Below are 21,900 nucleotides of genomic sequence, written 5' to 3' on the forward strand. Positions count from 1 at the left end.
CCCCTGGTGAGGAATTTAGACTAGGCACTGTGCTAAATGTTTTATATTGCATAATTGTATTCAATCCTCACAATAACCCTATAAGGTAGGTGCTATTATTAGCCATGTTATGTAAATGAGTAAAGTGAAAGGTTAGATAACTTCCTCTAGCTCAGGTCACCAACAAGTAGCTGGGACTCCAAATCAGCCTGTCTGATAACAAGGCCACATATTTAATCATGCTGCTCTATTACCCCCTGTGTGTATATGGGCTTCCACTCACATTGCTGCTTTCACACTTCTGTTATTGGTGATTTTATCGTGGCAATGATGAGGCAAACTTCTGTCTTCCAGCTCCCTGACATGAACTCAATGCCTCCTACCCTCCTATCACTGCTGCTCTCCTCTTGTCACAGACAGCCATGGCCTTGGCTGCCCTTAGGTTGGCCGTGACATCTTCAGCTGTGCCCCAGCCAGCCCTGCCTCTCTTTGCAGAGGAAATCAGGTAACAAGCCTACATTTTGGGATAAGCAGGTAACACACCTGCAGCTCAGGACAAGCTTTAAGGCACCGAGGAACTCCAGAGGGAAAGGGGATTTGGAGAATAGGCCCTTTTTTGTCTCCCTAGTCACAAAATGACTCTTAACTATACAGTGGGGCCTTGTTTTCCATGGCCTAGAGTTCAGCCATCGAAAAGTTCAAAAAGCAGAAATGAGCAATGCAGTTCATGGCTGCCCCTGCCTAGGCTGGAACTTTTGGGCAGTTGTTTAAGAACTATGTGGCCAGGCACGGTAGCTCATGCCTGTAATCCCCGCACTTTGAGAGGCTGAGGTGGGTGGATCACGAGGTCGGGAGTTTGAGACCAGCCTGGCCAACATGGTGAAACCCCATCTCTGCCAAAAGTACAAAAAATTGGCCAGGCATGGTGGCAGGTGCCTGTAATCCTAGCTATTCAGGTGGCTGAGGCAGGAGACTCGCTTGAACCTGGGAGGCAGAGGTGGCAGTGAGCCGAGATCGTGCCACTGCACTCCAGCCCAGGCGACAGTGCGAGACTCCACCTCAAAAAAAAAAAAAAAAAAAAAAAGAACTATCAAGGAACCAGGGCTAAGGAGATTGGAAGATAGAAGAGGAGGCCATTTATAACAGCTGTAATAAAGTAACAAAACAGATTGGGGTACGTGGCTTAGAGAAAGTGGCCATTTATTTTTCAACCCTCATCTACTTGCAAACAGGAATTCAAAAGGTTTACAACTGGAACCCCTATATAACAAAGTTGTTGAATGAGCTCTGGCCTACTCCTGCCTTGAGAGCTGTGGGTCAGTGTCCTGAGGGACAAGCAGCACAGAGGTTGCTCTTCTATTAGTCCTTTGGACATAGTTGTGAGGCCCTTGACTTGCTATGGAACGCTGGAGTAGGCATTGTGCAGGTTGTATGTATTAGTTTCCTGTGGCTGCTGTGACAAATTGCCACAAACGTGGTAGCTTAAAACAATAGAAATGTATTCTCCCCAACAGGTCTGGAGGCTAGAAGTCCAAAATCAAGGTATCAGCAGGACTGATTCCTTCTAGAGGTCCGAGAGGAGAATCTGTTCCATGCCTTTCTCCAAGCTTCTGGTGTTTCCTAGCAATCCTTGGAGTTCCTTGGGTGCCTCACTCCATTCTTTGTCTTTGTCATCACATGGCCTTCTTGTAAGGACACCAGTCATAGGATCTAGGGCCCACCCTAATCTAGTATAACCTCATCATAACTATTAATGGTTACACCTGCAAAAGCCCTATTCCCAAACAAGGTAGTATCCTATGGTTTGGAGTAGACATACATTTGGGAGGAGGAAGGACACTATTCAACCCAGAACAGCTTGCCAATGGCATTTTGGGCAGATCTCACATAAAGGAAAGGAAAGAATTTGGGTTCCTCAAAAGGAGGGCTCAAGTAAACCTGGGCTACTGGTTTCCAGTGGCGTGGGCAGTGGGAAGCAACACCTCCCTGAGCAGTGTTCATGTCAGACTACATTGCACAGAAATGAAGCCCAAAGGAGCAAAGAAAGTCATGCAGAGAATTAAGGCAACTTCCCCCAAAACTCAGACAGAGCAGGCACACTTCCCACACCCCGCCAACACCTCCACCAATTCATGAGCATCTTACCAGAGAAATCTTAACCAGAGAAATTGGAGCATCTTAATAGAGAAATGTGAACATCTTACCTGAGAAATTCAAATGATGAATTTGTGGGGGAAGTGTGCCACTCTGTCAATCAATCTTATACCTTCTCCCCACAAGACAACATAGAAAACAGGCAAACAACAACAACAACAACAACAAGTTCAGTCTCTTTTTTTTCCTTCTCCCTTCTAACCCCTAGGAGGGCTGGGAAGACCAAGGGATTTAGCCATGAGAAGAAAAGGGAGCTCTCTTAGACTCCCACACATCCAAGAACAATCCTGGGCAGACAGATCTGTATGGCAAAGAGCAGTGCAGGACCAAGAGAGCCCTCAGTTCCCCCAAAGTGGGCCCGTTCTGTCAGTGAGGACTCATTTCAGAGGCATTCGGGAAAGTGCTGCACAGAACTGAGTCCAGTCTGGGCTAAGCAGATTAGTTTCTTCTCAGGGAAAGATTCTGGGCAGCTGAGCAGGGTAACTCCCTGTGCAGTGGCAGGGGGCTGTCATTACAAGGCCCAGATAGGACATAATTACATGCTCCCTGGAGAGAAGGCTTAATTGAATTACAGGGTGTCTCCTGAGCATCAAAGGCAGCCCAGGCTCAGAGGTAGCTGAGCAGCACAGAAACACCCTCTGACGAGCTGGTGCCCGGGCAGGGGTCAGGCTGTGGAGAGCCTCAGCGTTGCCAGTGCTCAGAGGGCTCTGTGGATCTTGCTGAAGCTGGGACAGGAGAGGAGGAATGGCTGAAGAATGCAAAATGGTGGGTGCTCCCTGGTCCTTATGCCTGAGAGCCACATTCCAGTCCCAGGTGCCCCTGGGCTTGCTGCAACCTGGTGTGGCACATAAGCAGAAGAGGTTCCAGGAATTCACTCATTCATTCATTCATTCATTCATTCATTCTGCAGGCATAAATTGTGTCCTGGTGGTGTGTGAGGCACCTTTACTAGAAATGGGGAAGAACCGGGTGCTGCTCTGGTTTAAGGACACAGCTTGCATGGGGATTTACTTACTCCTGAGGCCACCTTATACTTCCATCTGTGTGTGCCTCACAAGCTGAAGCTAATTCATCATTCCTGCTTACCAAGTCCTTCTGAATTGACTGGAGGAGGGGGTTGTGCAAGTCACTTCTAATGACGCCAAACTGAATCCCTGACAAAAAAGAAGGGGGTGTTGCCTCTGTGTGGCCACAGCCCTCAGTGGTTCCCCCTTCTATAGCAGCTAGCACATATGCTTGTCTTCCCTACCAACTGTGACCTCCCTGAGGACAGGGACTGTGCCTTTCTTCCCTGTGCTTAGCCCACAGTATGAGCTCCCCAAATGTCTGCTGATTGTACATTGAGCGATGGACACTCACCCCTCTGCCTCCGCTCTCCTGTTGCTTCTGGCCTCCTTGGTCAGCAGGGCTGGCATAGGCTCTCCTGGGGCTGCAGCTGAGCCCCTCCTGCTCTCATCTCATCATTGCCCCATCTAGCCCTTGATCCTAGCTGCACTCGGACACCATGGACATGGCATCAAAGGAGGCCCCCGATCTGAGAATATGGTCCTGAGCCAGCCTCGCCCTGTTACCCAGGCAGCAGGCCAAAGCAACATCTGTCGGTAGTTCCTGGTGATGAAGTGACACAAACAAGAATCCTCTGCAGACCAGCTCAGGTGATGGTGGGTCGGAGACAGCAGTCAAGGATGGTGAATCCAGATTTCTGAGCTGGGCATTAAGGACTTTATCTGGCCCTTGCCAAACTCCCTGGGCCCAGTTGCCCCTATGTTAAAAGGAAAGAGCCAACTCCTTAAGGGAGAAATGTAGAATGCATTCTTAACTTCCTACATATGAGGGAAAGGGAGCCTGCTACTTCCAGCTTCATAACCTTATTCTCATGCTAAAATATGTAACACAATAGAAAGAATATGCAGTTTAAAATCAGAAGATCTAGGGCTAAAATTTTTTTGTATTTTTATTATTAAAGAAATGCATGCTCATGTTAAACATTTAAAAGAGCACAAAGTGTAAAGTAAAAGATTAAAAGTTGTCTTTCCACCATTCGGACCGTCAGTCCCACTTCCCAAAAGAAATCACTCTTAGAGGTTCTTAACAATGCATTAATACAACATGCAGCCTTTCCACTCCACACCCAGCTGAACAACATATATGGCTCCCAAAGCCATCACACAAGTGAGAATGGCTGCCTCTGCTAACCACTTGCCACGCTGGGTGCAAAATCTTTCAAAGCAAAAGGCCAGAGAAGTACCATGCAGTAGGAAAGGTATAGTCTGCTTAGGACTCAGTTCTTTGCACTTTTTCTGAACTGTACATATTACTTCTTATTGCACTTTTTCAAGCACAATCTTATACTGTAATTTTATCACACCCTTAGATATAATTTAAAACATTATTCTTAATGGTTACAAATTTATGTTTTGTAAATACACTGAAATGATTTTTTTCCTTTTATTTTTAGTTGACACATAATAATTATACATATGTATGGATACAGAGTGATATTTTGACACATGTATACAAAGTATAATGATCAAATCAGGGTAATTAGCATATCTATCACCTTAAATATTTATCATTTCTTTTTTTTTTTTTGAGACAGAGTGTCACTCTGTCACCCAGGCTGGAGTGCAGTGGCATGATCTCGGCTCACTACAACATCTGCCTCCCAGGTTGAAGCAATTCTCCTGCCTCAGCCTCTTAAGTAGCTAGGACTACAGGTGTGCGCCACCATGCCCAGCTAATTTTTTGTATTTATAGTAGAGACGGGGTTTCACCATGTTGTCCAGGCTGATCTCAAACTCCTGACCTCAGGTGATCCATTCACCTTGGCCTCCCAAAGTGCTGGGAATATAGGCATGAGCAACCACGCCCAGCTGAATATTTATCATTTCTTTGTGACTATTCAGAATCCTGTCTAGTTTTTTTTTTAACATACACTAAATTACTGTTAACCGTATTCACCCTACAATGCTACAAAACACTAGAACTTATTACTCTTACATAACTTCACATTGTATCCATTAACCAACCTCTCTCTATCCTCCTTCCCATCCTCTAATAACTACAATTCTACTCTCTACCTTTTTGAGCTCAATATTTTTAGCTCCCACATATGAGTGAGAATATGTGGTGTTAGAAGATCAAGGTTTTGATACTTACCCTTAAAACTCTGTGTTCTCGGGTAAATTACTTAATACTTCTTAGACTCGGAATCAAGTGATCATAGTAACCCTAATAGTATGACAAAATCCTTACATCTTTAAAAGTGGAATTCTATGTTTTCATACAAATATTAGAAGTTTTATTATGTAAGAAACATAACAACAACAATAGTAAGATTTCTCAGAGGCCTGAATAACAGTGGTAAGGCCCAGGTAACCAAAGCTGTGCCCATTCTTTCCAGCATGTTCTGATCCCCTTACGGAGTTACCATCATCAAAAACAACTTTAAACAATGAGTGCCCGATATTTTCAAAGCATTTTACATCAGTTAAATGTCCTCTGACAGTCGGCCCTTGGCTGTGTTCATTTCTCTCTCTACTCAACCCCTGAAATAGAAAGTTTATATTCTTCCAGCAGTCCACACAGGTTAATTAAAATGTTGTTTCTCTCTGCTTTGGCTATAATTACATTAACTCATCATAATATCACCAGCTATCTTTTGCTGTATTTTATGAGAAAAAAATAGAAATCCAATTATCAGCTAATAACCTAAAACATAGGTTCTACAGGGAGGGGCAGACCATGAAAAAGGCCTGCGGTGGGGAGCTGGCTTGAGAACCCCCTGTCTAGAGTATAAAACTCACTAGGTTAGCAGCGCTTCTGGAAGATTCTAGTCTGATAAAGAAATTATCTGCTTCATGTGTCCAACAAGAATTTCTGCCCCTGTGGGTTCATCCAGGGAACAGAAAAAGCTTTTGCGTTATATGTATGATAAAGAAAAGAGAGACTCAAAAAGGGTTTTCTCATTAGGATCGGCCCAGTGTTGAAGAAATAGTGACAATAATTTCACTCTTATGCATCTCAGTGAAATGGAGATTCCTAGTCTCTTCACTCCATGCAGTTCTTTCTATCTCGAGTCCCAGGACCAGGATTGGCAGATATTTGCCTTTTCTTCTCACATCTACAACTGAGCCCAGATACAGCCTCACAAGTCCTTTCCAAGATGGCCCCCTGGATGGCCACTACTCATTGACTGGAGCTGCCACAAAAGGAGGGACCCTATTTTCCACCCCAGTCCTATGCAATGGGACATGAGCACCCGACACAGCCATACACTGTGCCACATGTAGATGAGGATGCTCCAGCTTCTGGGGATTTCCTGGAAAGGCATCAAGTTTGCAGCTCCTAGGATAAAGAGGTGGTGCCTGCTGGCTCTGGCTGAGTCCAGCAGATCAGCTGTCCAGCAGGGGAGGGGTGGGCAGGGAGAGCCTCAGGAGTGCTGTCATTCTATCCCTGGCAGGCATGAGTGGCAGGGAAGCTTTCTGTCTTGCTTTACAGCACAGGCTGCTCTGGAAATCCAAACCCAGAAAGAGGCTTTGAAAGTGACTCAGTACCCAAATAGTGTACCTGAAAACGACGGAAGATTATCTTCTGACGCTAGTGTCCTGGAGAGGACAGATCAGAAAAAAAGTAAATGGGGAGAAATGACCCTGGTAGCCTTGAGATATGTGCCGCAAGCATCATTCACTAAGAATGTTTTCTGTTGATCTGAGCAGAAGCCAGTTGAATCTTGGCTGCAGAGTCTATAGTGAGCTTGATGCATTTGGGCTGGGGGCTTCTGAAGTGGCTATTTCTCCCATTCTCCAGCCTACTGCCCCAATACAGGCCACTACAAAATCAGTGCTCTCTCTGGGGTGTTGCAGATCTTAGAACATGCACCAGTTTGGAGTTGATAGGTGCCTGGCTCACCTGGGACTCCCTTCTAAGTGACACTGTCTACCACTTATAGATAAAACTGTTTAGATAGCTTATCATGGAATTCCCATGGCAACTTCAATTTCCCACTCCATCATTCAGTTATGACAGACTAGATAGGGGAGGGGAAGAGGGTGGGAGAAGGGGGCACTTGACACAGGGCAACCAACTCATATGTGGTCAGTGGTCTTTGACATGACCAGGTTAAAAAAAAAACAATCGGATTTCTTCTCTTGAAAATTTAAACTAGAAGAATAGAAAGAGCTTTGTGGGTAGGAACAGAAAGCACATATGCAGAGAGGAGCCAGGAGCTATGACTTTGGGGTACCATTGCAAGCTGCAAATAATAAAGAAGAAGCCCACAGAGAGAAGCAGAGATGCCAGGAGACAGAAAGCATGTCACCCAGGAGGGAGAGCACTGGAGAGAGAAAGCAGTCCCTAGAGCTACCTCGGTCCCCGATGGCTTTCTGATACCAGTCCCAGTCTGTGCTGCATCCTTACAATTAAACCCTCTCGTCTTCACATACAGGCAGACAAACACTTCATAGTGAAGGCAAAAAGAGCACCACCATGAGTGGTTTGTTTCCTGGGAGATATCAGTCTTCCTGGTGCTGTCATGAAGCTAGTTTGTTCTGGCCAAATGACAGGCTTTCTTAAGGGATCCTTTCACAGCACCTTCTTGATCACGCAAAGAAATCATAGATCAGAGAATAGACTGAAAGCAACCCAAGTACAGATGCCAATAGTGTGAAGGAAAAGACTATCTGGAGTAGGTTAAGATTTAAAGAGGAGACATGGCAAAAGGAATTGAGAAGGGAGGTGCTGAGTGCAAGGAGGAATGAAAGGAAACCCAGCATTAGGCTCTGCAGCACCTAGAGCACAACTAGAGAAAAAGTGGATGCAGCAAAGAATGTTTAGAAGAGACAGCAAATGTAAGAAAATAGTGTACAAACATGAAGTAGGGTGTAAGAATGGAAATAATGTGAACATCAATGAAGACCTGCAGCCAGGGCTCGGTTAGCACTTGTGATGGTGGCAGAATACATCTGCATCCCCACAACTCAGAAAGACGTTTGGAGATGGAAGTGGGGTTGGGGAAGGTCATGTGGAATACATGGGGAGAAATCTAAAAGGTTGACAAATCGAGACCAAACAGCCTGGCAGAAGATGGACTGGTATGGAGAGATGGCAGTAGCAGTCATCCATAATCGAAAATTTGTTTTGCAGCCATATTCGGAATATTAAGTTACTATTTGGATGTCACTTATTTTGAAAGTACCAACTAAAGAACCTACAATAGAGTGGTTTCTATACACTCTGCAAATAACTGCTTCTTCATGAACCCTACCCACCAAAAGGTAACTGAATTGGGTCCAGGCAGGGTTAGTCAAGTTGCACCTATGCATGCTAATTCTTAGCTAGGAAGAGTAAGGATGGTTCCAAAATGACAGCTGAACTTAAATATACACACATATCCAGTTTTCAGAAAAACACATTTTTTCCATAATAAGTTCCACCACATTCAACTTTAAATTCTCCTCTGCTTATCCAAGTAATTTCTTACTTGGGTCCCCAGTAAGTGGTAGGAGTGGAAATATAATTCCTATGAATGACAACTCTCACGCCATCTGAAAATATTTGTCTAGTGCTTTCCTCCATGGTTATTTAGCAAAATCCTCAAAGCATTTGATTCTTGCAAAATGCTTCTAGAATGTGCAGAATTTAAATATGGGGCTGTGCTCTATTTGCAGATCAAGGAGCTCTCTTTCTTCAACTAACAATTATATGTCATTGGCTCTATGCCAGGTCTTCAAACTTTCAAACTGGGTTCTGGAAGCACAGCTTAGTTTCTCTTTTAAAAAACCAACAATAAGGGGCCAGGTGCGGTGGTTCATACCTGTAATCCCAGCACTTTGGGAAGCCAAGGTGGCTGGATCACCTGAAGTCAGGAGTTTGAGATCAGCCCGGCCAACATGGCAAAACCCCGTCTCTACTAAAAATACAAAAATTAGCCAGGCGTGGTAGCATATGCCTGTAGTCCCAGCTATGCAGGAGGCTGAGGCATGAGAATCGCTTGAACTCAAAAGCAGCGGTTGCAGTGAGCCCAGATTACGCCACTTCACTTCACTCCAGCCTGGGCAACAGAGCAAGACTGTCAAAAAAAAAAAAAAAAAAAAACCCAAACACAAAACACTAAGGAAACATCTTGAATAAGTGAAAGACCACAGCTCTGACCTCTTCTACCTTCCTCCTGGAGTTGACAGGGCCTAGCTAAAGGGTGGAGAAGGAATGAGTGCTCATGTCCCATCCAAAAACCTTTGGGAAGTTGACGAAAAGTTGGACAGCCAGAAAGAGTCCTCCCCTTTTACCTGCCTTGCTTTGCTCACCTTGCTGTCATTCTTTTGAGTGGATGAGGAAACTGGCCTTAAGACCCAGAAGAGTCCAGAGAAAGTAAGCTATGCCCATGGCAGGATCCCCACCTGCATCCCCTTATTATTGTTGCCTGAAGCTCCAATTAGAACCTTCCCAAGCAGTGCCCAGCAGAGCCTGCTTTGAGGATGAGACCCATTCATTTTTGAAGTGGCCATTCACGTGATCATCTCCACCCACAGTGTGTCTTTTTTAACCCACACTGACATTCTTCCTGATGGGCTCTCCAGCTCTGCACCTCTGAGTTTTCTCATACTATCAGACCTTCACATCCATGAGCTCCACCAACCGCAGGTTCCACCAACCAACTGTGGGTGCCATGGGTAGAAAATATTTGAAAAAATAAAATATAAAAAAGGATAATACAGCAATAAAAAACAATACAAATAAAAAAAGCAATACATTAAAACAACTATATAACGTTTACATTGTATTAGGTATTATAAGAAATCTAGAGATGATTTAAAGTATATGGGGGGCTGGACGTGGTAGCTCACACCTGTAATCCCAGCTTTTTGGGAGGCCAAGGTGGGCGGATCACTTGAGGTCAGGTGTTTGAGACCAGCCTGGCCAACATGGTGAAACCCTGTCTCTACTAAAAATACAAAAAATAGCCAGGCGTGGTGGCATGCGTCTGTAGTCCTAGCTACTTGGGAGGCTGAGGCAGGAGAATTGCTTGAACCTGGGAGGCAGAGGTTGCAATAAGCGAGTGACAGCCTGGGTGACAGAATGAGATTCTGTCTCAAAATAAATAAATAAATAAATAAAGTATATGGGAGAGAATATGCCTAGGTCATATGCCAAATACTGTGCCATTTTATACCAGGTACTTGAGCATCTGAGGATTTTTGTATCCTCGGAGTAGCTCTGGAATCAATCTCTTGTGGATATTGAGGAATTATTATTCTGGAGAGCAAACCAATGTGAGCAGACCAGGGCAGGGGCACTGGATACTCTGCTGCACATGGTGTGGGACTGACTTAGGTAGAAGGAGAATTGCTGATCCAGTGTTGTCAGGGGATACCGCATGCCTAGTCCCTAAAACAAATTAACCAGGAGGGCTCTGGACTTCCTGGAGAGTTTTGCAGATGTGATAGGGTCTCCACAGAACTTGGGGTGTTTTATGGATCCTGGAGTTGGAATATGTCATGCTTTGACATATTCTTTGACAGTCTCAGTAATTAAGAAGAAAAGAGACCAAAAAAAAAAAAAAAAAAGACATTTAATCAAGACCTGGGGCCCTTCGGGACACAATAGCTAAAGCTTCTGCTAAAAAGTCTACATAGCATGGCTGGGCACGGTGGCTCACGCCTGCAATCCCAGCACTTTGGGAGGCCGAGGCAGGTGGATCACGAGGTCAGGAGATTGAGACCATACTGGCTAACATGGTGAAACCCCGTTTCTACTAAAAAAAAAAAAAAAAAAAAAAAAGTATATATGTATACACACACTAGTCGGGCGTGGTGGTGGGTGCCTGTAGGCCTAGCTACTGGGGAGGCTGAGGCAGGAGAATGGCGTGAACCCGGGAGGCGGAGCTTGCAGTGAGCTGAGATGCGCCACTGCACTCCAGCCTGGGCGACAGAGCGAGACTCCAACTCAAAAAAAAAAAAAAGAAAGTCTACATAGCCTTCAGTTATTCCTTTGGGCCTGGAAAGTGGGCAATTGTGGTTGAACAATCCTACTGGAAACGCCTCACTGTACTGCTAAGTATCTCCATTCAACAACTGGCTCAGAAATGGAGTCCCCTCTTCAAGACAAATCTGTGCCAAGTACATAGCTCCACTAAGGGTTTCAGGTAGCCACAGTTGTAGTGACTGACTGTCTACCTAAAGAGAAGGAGGGCTTTTACTACTGCCACTGAAGGCAGAAGGAAAGAGAAAGAGAGGGATGTTGGCCAAGGGAGAGATGTCACCACCTCTACTTGACTTTCATCCTCCATGAGCTTGCAGCCTGTGACTCTCTCAAGCACAGAAAGGGTATTCTAGAGGCAAATCATCTCCCTCTGTGGCCAGAAAGAGACTATCTTAAACCTTGCTAAGCCCAAGTAAGAGAAAACAAAAAATCGATTGTGTTTTAGTTAAATTGGAGAATGTGCAAATTGTATCCTGGAACACTCCAGATTTTTATAGATTTTTACAGAAAGATTTCTTGGGGTTAAAACATTACAGAGAAAGCATCCCTGGAAGGGAATGTTCTACACTATTTTGAAAATTTTTATTATTTCATGGAACAAGGCCTAGCCTGAAGTTCACCAGCACTGCCTAAAAGATGTTCCAACTATGCATGTCACCTTTCCTCAATTCAGATAGAGAAAGACTTTTTAAAAAATTTCCGTGGGCTCACTATTTTCCTTCCTGAACAGTTCAAGGTGAACCAAGAGATTAAAAATAGTCCATAATGTATTATTATTCTTAGTTAAGACATTAGTCACATAATACTCCCGGACTCGCACTTCCAGAGCATCTTTTACCCAAGAATTGCCATAGTCTTTTCGAAGTTAACATTTTATTGATGGATAAAAGTAAAATGGAGAAGCCTAAGATGGGAAAGGGCAGAGAGAACATCAAATAGGCAGCTTCTAAAGTCCTTTCAAACCCTCACTTTCTAACATCCTTTCCAACTCTAACTTTCTATCATAGCTAGTTATGTGATCTTGGATAAGTTACCTTCCCTTTCTGAATTTCATCTTCATAATTTAAAAAACGGGAGGTCAGATACCTTTAAGCTTTAACATTCTGATTTGGTTGGAGAATGTGCAGCACAGCCAACATGCTCTTTTTCTGTGAAGGGGGCCTGTGCTATTTAATTATAATAGATCTTGGTATTTACATATTTGACATCTGTGGCTTTGACTATTCCCAGAGACATCAAAGGTCCAAGAGCGGCAATAATCTGTTATTTTGCAAAGGCGTGCTGAGAGCCTGGGATATAGGAGCCAGTCACTTGTTTAATGAGTGAAATTAGTGTGCGGGCAGAACCCATACCTCTGTGAGGTTTTGTCGTTGCATGCTACAGTCTTAAAGGCCATAATTCTCAAGAAGTGACTATAGTGATGGTTGCAAAGGTGAGGATTCTTCTGGATCATGAAGACGTCAATAATATCCCTCTTAAATGTTAAGGGTTCATTGTAATATGGATGTAAATTAATCATGTACCTATCCCCACTTCACCTCTGTCACTACTACGTCCTTAATGAAGGTTAATTTAGAAGCTTCAGTGGTACCACACACATTGCAGGGAGCTCTCATTGCTCCTTTATTCAATCCATCTCAGCCATACCACTTCTCCCACATTCCTTAATTTGTCTGTACCCTTTGATCCTCTCCACTTGACAGTAAGATCCTTGAGAGCTGAAATGTCAGCTTGTCTTATTCACTTATTTAACCCCAGTGCCTAGTGATGTAGCTAGTACATAGCAAATATTTAACAAATGTTTGTTGAATGACTGAGCACCATCTATGAGAAGGCACTGTGCATTTTTTTCATATTTATATTTAGTATTCCCTTGAAGGATAGAGAATATTATTTCTGTTGTCCAACAAAAACCTGGCACTCAGAAAAGTGATGTGACTTGTTAAAAGTTACTGGTGAGTGATGGATTCACATCTGCTTTCATATTCCAAAGCTTGTGCTTTTCCATTCTTCCATGCTGCTAAAAGCACCTTTGAAGAAGTAAAGCATAAAACCAAACATGTGAATTCGTGGATCCTATATTATTGATAGAGCACAGGCCTGGCCTCAACTTGATTATATTTAGGGGAGTATAGTGAGGGCAGATTTTCAATACTACCAGGCTTGGTAGGCAAATAAAGCTACACAAAGAGGGAGAGATTAGAAAGCAGATGTTCCAACTTTGTCCAAGTACCCTGAAGGTATCCATTTCGGTTTCCAGACTGGTATGGCAATTAGCACAGCCTCTGGTTCTTGCTAAGTTGGAGTCGAAAGTTGGAATTAAAGAGCAAACAATCATTATTCAATTAAGCGTTTGAAAAACCACTTCTTTGCTGGGTCTCCTGATTTGGTCAAGAGCTTTAGAACCTTTCACCTCTAAGCTGGGGCCAGCAGCATCCAGAGCTTGTTAGAAATGTGGAATCTCAATCCCTCCCCTAGACCTCCTGGATCCTAATCTGCCCTTCAGTGAGATCCCTGGATGATTGAGCAACACATTAAAATTTAAGAAGCATGACTGCAGAAGATATTCTAAGGTCCTTTCTAGCTCTAATATTTTATGAGTTTAGGTAAGTACTCTTCATAGTAACCCCAAACTGGCATGCACATTACTTAGGGTCACACAAAGAGCCAAGCAACCTAAACAACTCCACAGTGTCTTCTGAAGAATATTGTTAATTCATCAATATTACTACGAAGAGTCTTGTTTCCTGAGCATATACCGTATACCAGGTACACTGCATACAATACCTTGAATCATCATAATGGCCCTGCAAGAGAGAAATTATTATCCCCATTTTGCCAATGAGGAAATAATTTCATAGGTTAATAAAATTTCCCCAAACTACATTGTTAAATCAGTAGTGGAGCCAGAATCCTAACCCAGAGTACTTAGAACCCACGATTTTTCTGCTCCATAATACTGCTTCTAGTCATAAAATTGCAATTTAAAATATCAAGAATAGGGATGCCACGTGACAACAGATGAGCAGGTTTTGGACTCATTATTCTGCAATGAATGAAGTCTAAAAAATAAATGAAAAGGGATGGATGGGAACATAGATTTGTTCACCAAACCCTAGAATATCTAGACCAGAATCTCAAACTTTTGGAGGTTGACATACCTTTAGAACGAGTATCACCCAGAAGTGATAATTTGCGAGGCTCATTTGCACCAAGATATTATACAAACTGAAAATGCAAATGAGTTTGAGGAAGGTTTGGTCATATTCAGAGACCCTAGGTACATAATTGATTATTAATAGAATGAGGAAATTAATAGAATGAACTAAGCCTCTGATCTCTGAAAACCTACCTATCCGTGCCATGGGTAGAAAGGGTTCTGAATCAGAAGAACCACAAGTCTGTGAAATTATGGCAAATTTTGTGGTCTTAATATCATTTAATGCCTTACCATATCTTTTTCCACACTGACATCGTCATAATCATGTGAAATTCCATAGAGTGTGTTTTCCCAGTGAAGCCCTGTCTTTCATTTGTATGTATAAACACTCTCCCCAGAGTACATATAAATGGATAGTATTCTCCGGAAGGCACAGGGTTCTACTTACATTAAGAAATGATTATCCTTCCCAGCAAAATGACTAAACAGAGCTCTAATAAATCAATTTGTCAATGGCCATTTCCCTTCAGGAGACAATATCCCCTGATCCATTTTTGGCGAGTGCAAATATGACCTACACTGAGTGCTTATGTCTATGGTTCAGAAAATCTTAGAGCTGGAAGGAACTCCAAAAAGGACTGACCTTGCCTCCAGGCAAGGAAAGTATTGTTATTCCCAGTTTGCATATGAGAAAGGTTAGTTCCAGAACCAATAAATGACCTGCCCCAAGTCACATTATTAGGAAGGGATTGAGTAAGAACAGATGCAGGATCCCCCGGGTCACTCAGTTCTGTCACTAGCAGTGCCCAGCTCTTTTTGAGCTCTGTCTCATGGCTGGACCTGGGCAGAAGCACTCCTAGGACACCTCTCCCTAGCTTCTGTGGCTCCCCACTTTTCCATGAGTTCCTTCCTCCACCTCTTCTAGAGGTTGTATGGCTTCATTTCCACTGAAGATATAATTAGCAGGTCCTCGAAACATTAGACACCCCCCACACACAACTTCCTATATGCTCCTTTTACTCTTCACACCATCTCCTGCCACTGCTTATTATTTGTGGATATGTTCAGTCATTCAGAGGAAGTTCCCGTTTCTCATCTCCACCCTTCTAGGCCACCCAAGAAAGTCTACTTTCTCATAAGCTACAAATCCTGAGGAAAGTCATTCTGCTTTCCCTTTTAAAACTATCCAACTGGAAAAAGGACAGAATATCCAATTTGCAAGAGGTTTCAATGGGCAGAGGCCTTAGGGTAATAGAGGTGACAGAAGTGTAATACCCACAGTTTCTGAAGGGCTGAATAGGGCAGTAACCCAAGAAGAGGTATTTCAGGAGAGTCCTAGACTGTGAAAAGAGATGACCACACAGAAGATGTATTTCCTCCCACAATTCCTAGGATGTTTCTTCTTCACTGCTTCACCAGATTTTGGAGCTTAGACTTGTGACTAAAGACAAGTAGCCACTGCCCTGGGAGCTCTGCTTCTCCAAGATACTTTCCAGTATCCAAACCATACTGACTCAATTCAACTAGGCTGGGCAAGCCTCACACCATTAAATAGTCTATGGTCATTTAAAAAGATTGCCAAATTTCTATCAATTTTTCAATTTCCAAATTAAAGAAGATGTGCCTGGAATCTGGTTATACAGTGAGACTGGCAATATAGTACCAGGGAACAAAGCCAATGCCACTTGTTTTCTTGAGAATGTTCTGATTGGGCTATTGCTGCCCAGAATGGAAATGATTGGTTTCAAAGCTCATAGACACCCTTCATATGAGGAAGGGAGGAAGAAGAGGCCCAAGCAGTTCTCTAGTCCTTCTTAGTCACAAGAATTCTCCAAAATCTGATATCACAAAACTTCTGTCATCCCACAGCTCCACCAGCCATCATTTTGTGTTTCAGAGAACAAAATGTTTTGTGTCCTTAGCTCTTGTCACAGGATTCCTTGCCCAGAAACAATTTAAAGTGAGAAAACTGAAGAAGAGTTTGGAAGCAGAACCTGTCCAGTGGTGTCTGCTGATCCTGCGTACCTGTGATGGAACCAAAGTTTGACATTAACACAAACACAAGGAAATGTTGTAAAGTGCAGTACAGAAGGACAGAAAGAGATGGCAAAAGATGGGGTCGGGGAGGGGCAGAATACAGGAAGGTTACTTACACAGTTTCATCATTCTTGAATTCCAACTCCCCATATGTGTCTTCAAAGTCCTCACCACCACCCTTGGCTGTCCCTTCTACTGTCCTAAAGGGGACGATGACTGTACCCCGGGCACCTGATGTCCGCAGAACCTTGACCTCCATAACACCAATACTCTCACTGACATGAATAGTATCACATTCAAAAGTGAAGATGCCTGCATGGTCATCATCCAAGATGGTAACTGTGGCCACAAAAGGGGAGGCTAGGACAGCCCGAGGCAAGGGAAGACTGTTGAATATTGCTGGAGGCATCCCCTCTTCTGGCTGCTCCTCCTCTATGCGGACATTGTTCAACCTTACAAAGAAGTGTTCATCTTCCTCAAAAATGTCATCATCAATAATGCCCACAGAGAACTCCTTCTGGGTCTCTCCTGGCTTCAGAACCACCGTGCCCTCTGTGAACTCATAGTCAGCCCCTGCATTGGCAGAACCATCCTCTGTTTTGTAGTCCACATACATGGTCTTTGACATGTCTCCCCCTTTCCTCACCACTGTCAGGAGTACAGCCCCACAGTTCTCCAGGCACTGGTAAGAACATGGGTCAAAGAAGACCTTGGAAATAAAGTCCTCAGGCTCATCGGTGTGCACCTCGCTCATGCTGGAGGCCTTCTTGGCTTGTTCTGCTGCATGTTTCTTCAGGATATTGCCTGCACCAGTCATCATACGAGTGGCTTGGATCCGGTAGAAGGCGCGGCTCTTCTGTTGGTGGGAAAGAGCATAGTAATTGGCCATCTCCACCAGCTGATCTAAGTCCTTCTCTGGGTGTTTTTGCTTCAGATCCTTGAGAATCCGGATCATCTCTCTGCGGGACTCATCCACTTCCTTCCCTTCCAGGGGCACCAGGTTCCCATCTAGAAAATGGGAATTCATCATTTTCCCATCCATCTCAATGCCCTTAGGGTGGTCACCCTCTGTCTCTATGATAATTCCTCGGTGTTTATCTGTGCGGTACTTTTTGTGCATGTATTTGTAGAAGAGCAGTCGTTTATCTGCCACCCAGGCCAGAAGGACACACACTGGAAAGAAGAAGAGAGTGAGGAGGCCTTCCCAAACCTGGACCACACCAGGGGAGAAGACTGCCAGAATCATATAGAGCCAGATGTAGGCAAAGATACTCCAAGCAGCGGTGATGAAGAACACTCGTAGGTGCTTGATCTTGCGAGTCTCTCCATCTGGGATCACATAGACACAGATGCCAATGATGATGAACATGTTGAAGGCTGCACTCCCTACAATGGTAGAAGGTCCCAGATCACCAGCAATGAACCCATGACCACACACCTCAATTAAAGAGAGGAGTATCTCAGGAGCAGAGGAACCCAGGGCCATAAGGGTCAGGTTAGAGACAGTTTCATTCCAGACCCGAATAGTGGTTGTGCTGGTTTCTCCATTAGGTTTCTTAATTGTCACCTCCCTCTCTTGAGAGGTGATGACTTCAATAGATGCCATGAAGCGGTCAGCAATTATGGACACCCCAAGGAACATGTATATCAGGGCCACAAAATAGACAATGACCCTGGCAATCTTGTCCCCAAGGGAAGGGTTCTCCGGGTACCAGATTGGCAGGATGACACCCTCCTTGCAGTCCGATGACCCTGAACAGGACTCATTGTTCTGCCCTGTGCTTGGCACGTCGCCTGAGCCACCAGCCTCTGCTCGAAGACCATTCAGGAAGAGCACAAAGGTAACCAGCCCAAAATGGAGGAAGGCAGAGGTGAGAGGCTGCAACCTTAACCACGCCATACACGAGACTTAGCCACTGGCTTCTATTGCAGCACCAGTCGTCCTCCTGATAGGCCAGAGACCTAGAAAAGATCAGAGAGGCAGGAAAAGGCATGAGGAAAAAGGGGACAGCAAATGGCAGGTTCCCATCGATACAACTGATGCTTCACCTCCAGTGACATATTGCACTAACATATGGGGCAGTCTCTCACTTGGAAAAATAGATGTCAATGGGAGGCACAAATAGCTGCTCTGTCCTCCAAACCATCTGGTGGAGACTCCGTTGAAAAATGGCTTGAAATAGCTGGGAATACTGGGGATGGAAATGCAGCAATAGCCTTCAAGTCCTGTCTCCCAAACAGGTATTACCTGTGAGAGTTCTCAAGAAGCAACTTAAAATAGGCCATGTATAACCTGAATCTTCATCCCCATTTATACTGTTTCTGGGGTGTTCGGACTTCCTTACCCTGTTGTCATTATACTCGAGAATCTTGGATAACATAGGTTTGCAAGAGAGTATATTGAATTGAATTTTCATGGACTAGTCCCCAGAAAATTGAAAACCTTGCTCTGTTTAATTTCCTTGGCCTTCATGTTCACTCCAGGATTATACCAAGTGACCGTCCACCCCAGGACCTTTGTACATGCCATTATTCTCAATCATCTTTGAAATGAGGGTTTCTTCTTTGCACTCCCCACTCTTAATAATGCTTTAGATCTCATCCATTAAACAGAGCAATAAACCTTGAAAACTGAGCTCCCTTGGAAAGAAACTTCCTCCCCAAATGCAAGACTTCTGGAGGCAGGCTATAATTCTGAGATAGCTTGGGAAATCAAAAGAGTTGATTCATGGTGAATGCCACCCACTCCATAGCCAAACAGAGGCCCTGTAAGGTGTGCCCAAGACCAAGTTCACAGTAGCTCTGAGCCCTCCAGTAAAACCTGCTTATGAGCAGTTTAAGCAGGCAGTAACAGGAAGATGATCATCCGCCAGCCACTCAAATTTCAAACCCAAACATGGAAAGGAACAAGTGGTAAAAATCATTATTAATAAAACATGCAAATGTCTCTCAAGTTTTGTTAAACTGGAGACAAGATTTTGGGGGTGATATGCAGCTTCATCTACTGGCCTCAAACCACTAAAAGGTGAGCTTGAGCTCTGAAGAATGGGATGAAATGCAATTGAAACTATTATATACTCATCTTACCACTCACTGCCTCATTTGGGTGGGATGAGAATGAAAATACCATGGAATAGCTTAAAAAAAAAAAAAAAAAGGGCAGGTGATCTTTCTCACTCTGCTACAACTGTGTGGGGTACCCTTAGTAATAAAGGAACGCTGATTTGTGTTTGTACAGCACCTTAAAGATTCAAAGTCTTCATCCTCCATATTTGCTCCTTTTTCTCCTGTTTCCCAGCTCAGAAAATAGCATCTTCAGCCACCCAGTTACTCATGTTAGAAAGCAGATGTTAGTCTGAAAGCCTTCATCTCTCTTCTGTCCCTTATCCAATCACTAAATCCTATCAACTCTTTCTCCATTTCTACCACCATCATCCCAGCCCAGGCCACCATCACTCCTTACCTCATGAATCTACTTCAGTAGCCTCCTAATGGAGCTCACCACTCCAACTCTTGCTAGTTCTCAATTCCACTTTCCTCATATAGCCACTGTAATCTTTTTTTTAAAAAAACAAACAAACAGACTTAAGCATATCACTCCCCTATTTGAAGCCCTTTAGTAGGCTTCTCTTGCTCTTGATATAAAGACCAGATTCTTTCCCATGACCTTCAAAGCCTTGCATGAACTCACTCCTTCTCACTCATCCCGCTTCATCGCATCACTCTCTCCCTTATTACATTTCAACAACAATAGCCTTCAGGTTCACTCTTGGATTATACCAAGTGACTGTCCACCCCAGGACCTTTGTACATGCCATTATTCTCATTCATCTTTGAAATGAGGGTTTCTTCTTTGCACTCCCCACTCTTAATAATGCTTTAGATCTCATCCAATAAACAGTGAATGACATAAGAGCAAAGACTGTGTCTCTTCTGTTTATCATGGTATCCTGAATGGTTAGTAGGTTCTCAGTAACTGTATGTTTTTGGAATGAATAAATGTAGTCACCAACGAAGCTTCCTTGGATGACAGCCTTCTTTATTTTTTATCTGAATTGTAGCCATTTGCTTTGGAAATACATATACATTCCATAGACAAATCCAGACTGGATTTTAGAGGCTATGTGGGACCTCTTTAAATTTCCAAAGCCTGTGCTCAAAGAGAAATTCTCTTCGGGACAAAAAACATCAGGGTGCATATTGTCCCCATGAAGACCTCCCTCCCAAAGAGCTGAGGATTTACTTGGTTTAATCCCTAGAGTGGCAGCCAAGTGCTGAAGCCCACATTCTCCATTAGTCCAGGTGCTGGAGGCATCACAACAGGTGCTGGGACCTGTTGTGCCTTTGACCTCACTCAGAGGAGAAGAGGTTATGAGGATAACTGTGGAGGAATAGAGTGGTTGAAGATGTTCAGCATCCATCTTCAAAGGTTAAGAAAGCTCTTGTCATCAATGATGTGCACAAAGGCGTTCATTCAGAGATTTGACACTCACCCACCCTAGAGAAATGTGGAGAGAAAAGAATCTTGGCTCCTTACTTTGACCTCTGAAAACCTTGACACTTTGTGGATTCCAATAAGCCCCATGCAGCGATGACAGATGGTAGGCACAGCTGAGCAGTTCTTTCATCAAGAGCCAACCCAGTGACAGGAGGTGGCTGCTGTGAGAGCCAACCAATCCCAAGAGGGTGAGTGTCCATGGGGGAGGGAAGACAGCTGGTCTTCTAGAGTGAAAGGATATGGAACACTGGGATGGTAGAATCATCCTTATTAACAGGGGACTTGGAGTCATATTTATCTTATGGACCAGGAGAATTAAGGAGGATGATGGTCTTTGTTTTCCTTTGGCCCTGTAGACACTTTGTGGCAACAGGTTTTTCTGGGGAATGTGCTATCATATGATCAGAATCAGAGGCCAGTTTAAAAAGACTATTCCATGAGAAAATAAATGAACTGAAGGAAAAGATTAAAGAAAAAAGGCAAGGCCTGGCTCAGTGGCTCACACCTGTAATCCCAGCACTTTGGGAGGTTGAGACAGGTGGATCACTTGAGGTCAGGAGTTCGAGGCCAGCCTGACCAACATGGCAAAACCCCATCTCTACTAAAAATACAAAATTAGCTGGGCGTGGTGGTGCACGCCTATAATCCCAGCTGCTTGGGAGGCTGAGGCAAGAGAATGGCTTGAACTCGGGAGGCTGAGGCAAGAGAATGGCTTGAACTCGGGAGGCGGAGGTTGCAGTGAGCCAAGATCACGCCATTGCACTCCAACCTGGGCAACAAGAGTGAAACTCCATCTCAAAAACAAAAAAAGAAAAAGAAAAGAAGGCAAGGAGGTAAGATGGCTAGCAAATGCAGGCACCCAGTTTTTGAAATTGAAGGTGGAAAACGCCCTGTGAATGCCTAGTTCCTCTTTGCAGCCCTGCCAGGAAATGGTTTCTGGCTGAGATGTTAGAGAAAGCAGGAACATCTCTAACGACCAAGCCAGTGGTCATTTTTTATGCAATTGCCTCTGGCCCAGACACCAATTGAGATAGATCCCAACATCCTGGGGGTCCAGCTCAACCCCTTAGAGACCCAGATAATCTTCTGTGGT

The 21,900-nt window shown here is 44.0% G+C and overlaps 1 protein-coding gene across 5 annotated transcripts in view; it reads right to left on the reverse strand.

The window, feature by feature from the left end:
• SLC8A3 (solute carrier family 8 member A3) overlaps nucleotides 1–21,900 on the reverse strand; it is a 148,254-nt gene that overhangs the window by 108,825 nt on the left and 17,529 nt on the right. For 4 of the 5 annotated variants that reach the window (XM_054530246.2, XM_024231665.3, XM_054530248.2 and 1 more), the window contains exon 2: nucleotides 16,426–18,271. In XM_054530246.2, the coding sequence (XP_054386221.1) occupies nucleotides 16,426–18,209 (1,784 nt within the window). In that variant the 5' untranslated portion in view covers nucleotides 18,210–18,271. Of the gene's footprint in view, nucleotides 1–16,425; nucleotides 18,272–21,900 lie in introns of those variants that run through there. The other variant, XM_054530250.2, reaches the window with a different exon arrangement.

The sequence above is a fragment of the Pongo abelii genome, chromosome 15, assembly GCF_028885655.2.
Source record: "Pongo abelii isolate AG06213 chromosome 15, NHGRI_mPonAbe1-v2.0_pri, whole genome shotgun sequence".
NCBI lineage: Eukaryota > Metazoa > Chordata > Mammalia > Primates > Hominidae > Pongo > Pongo abelii.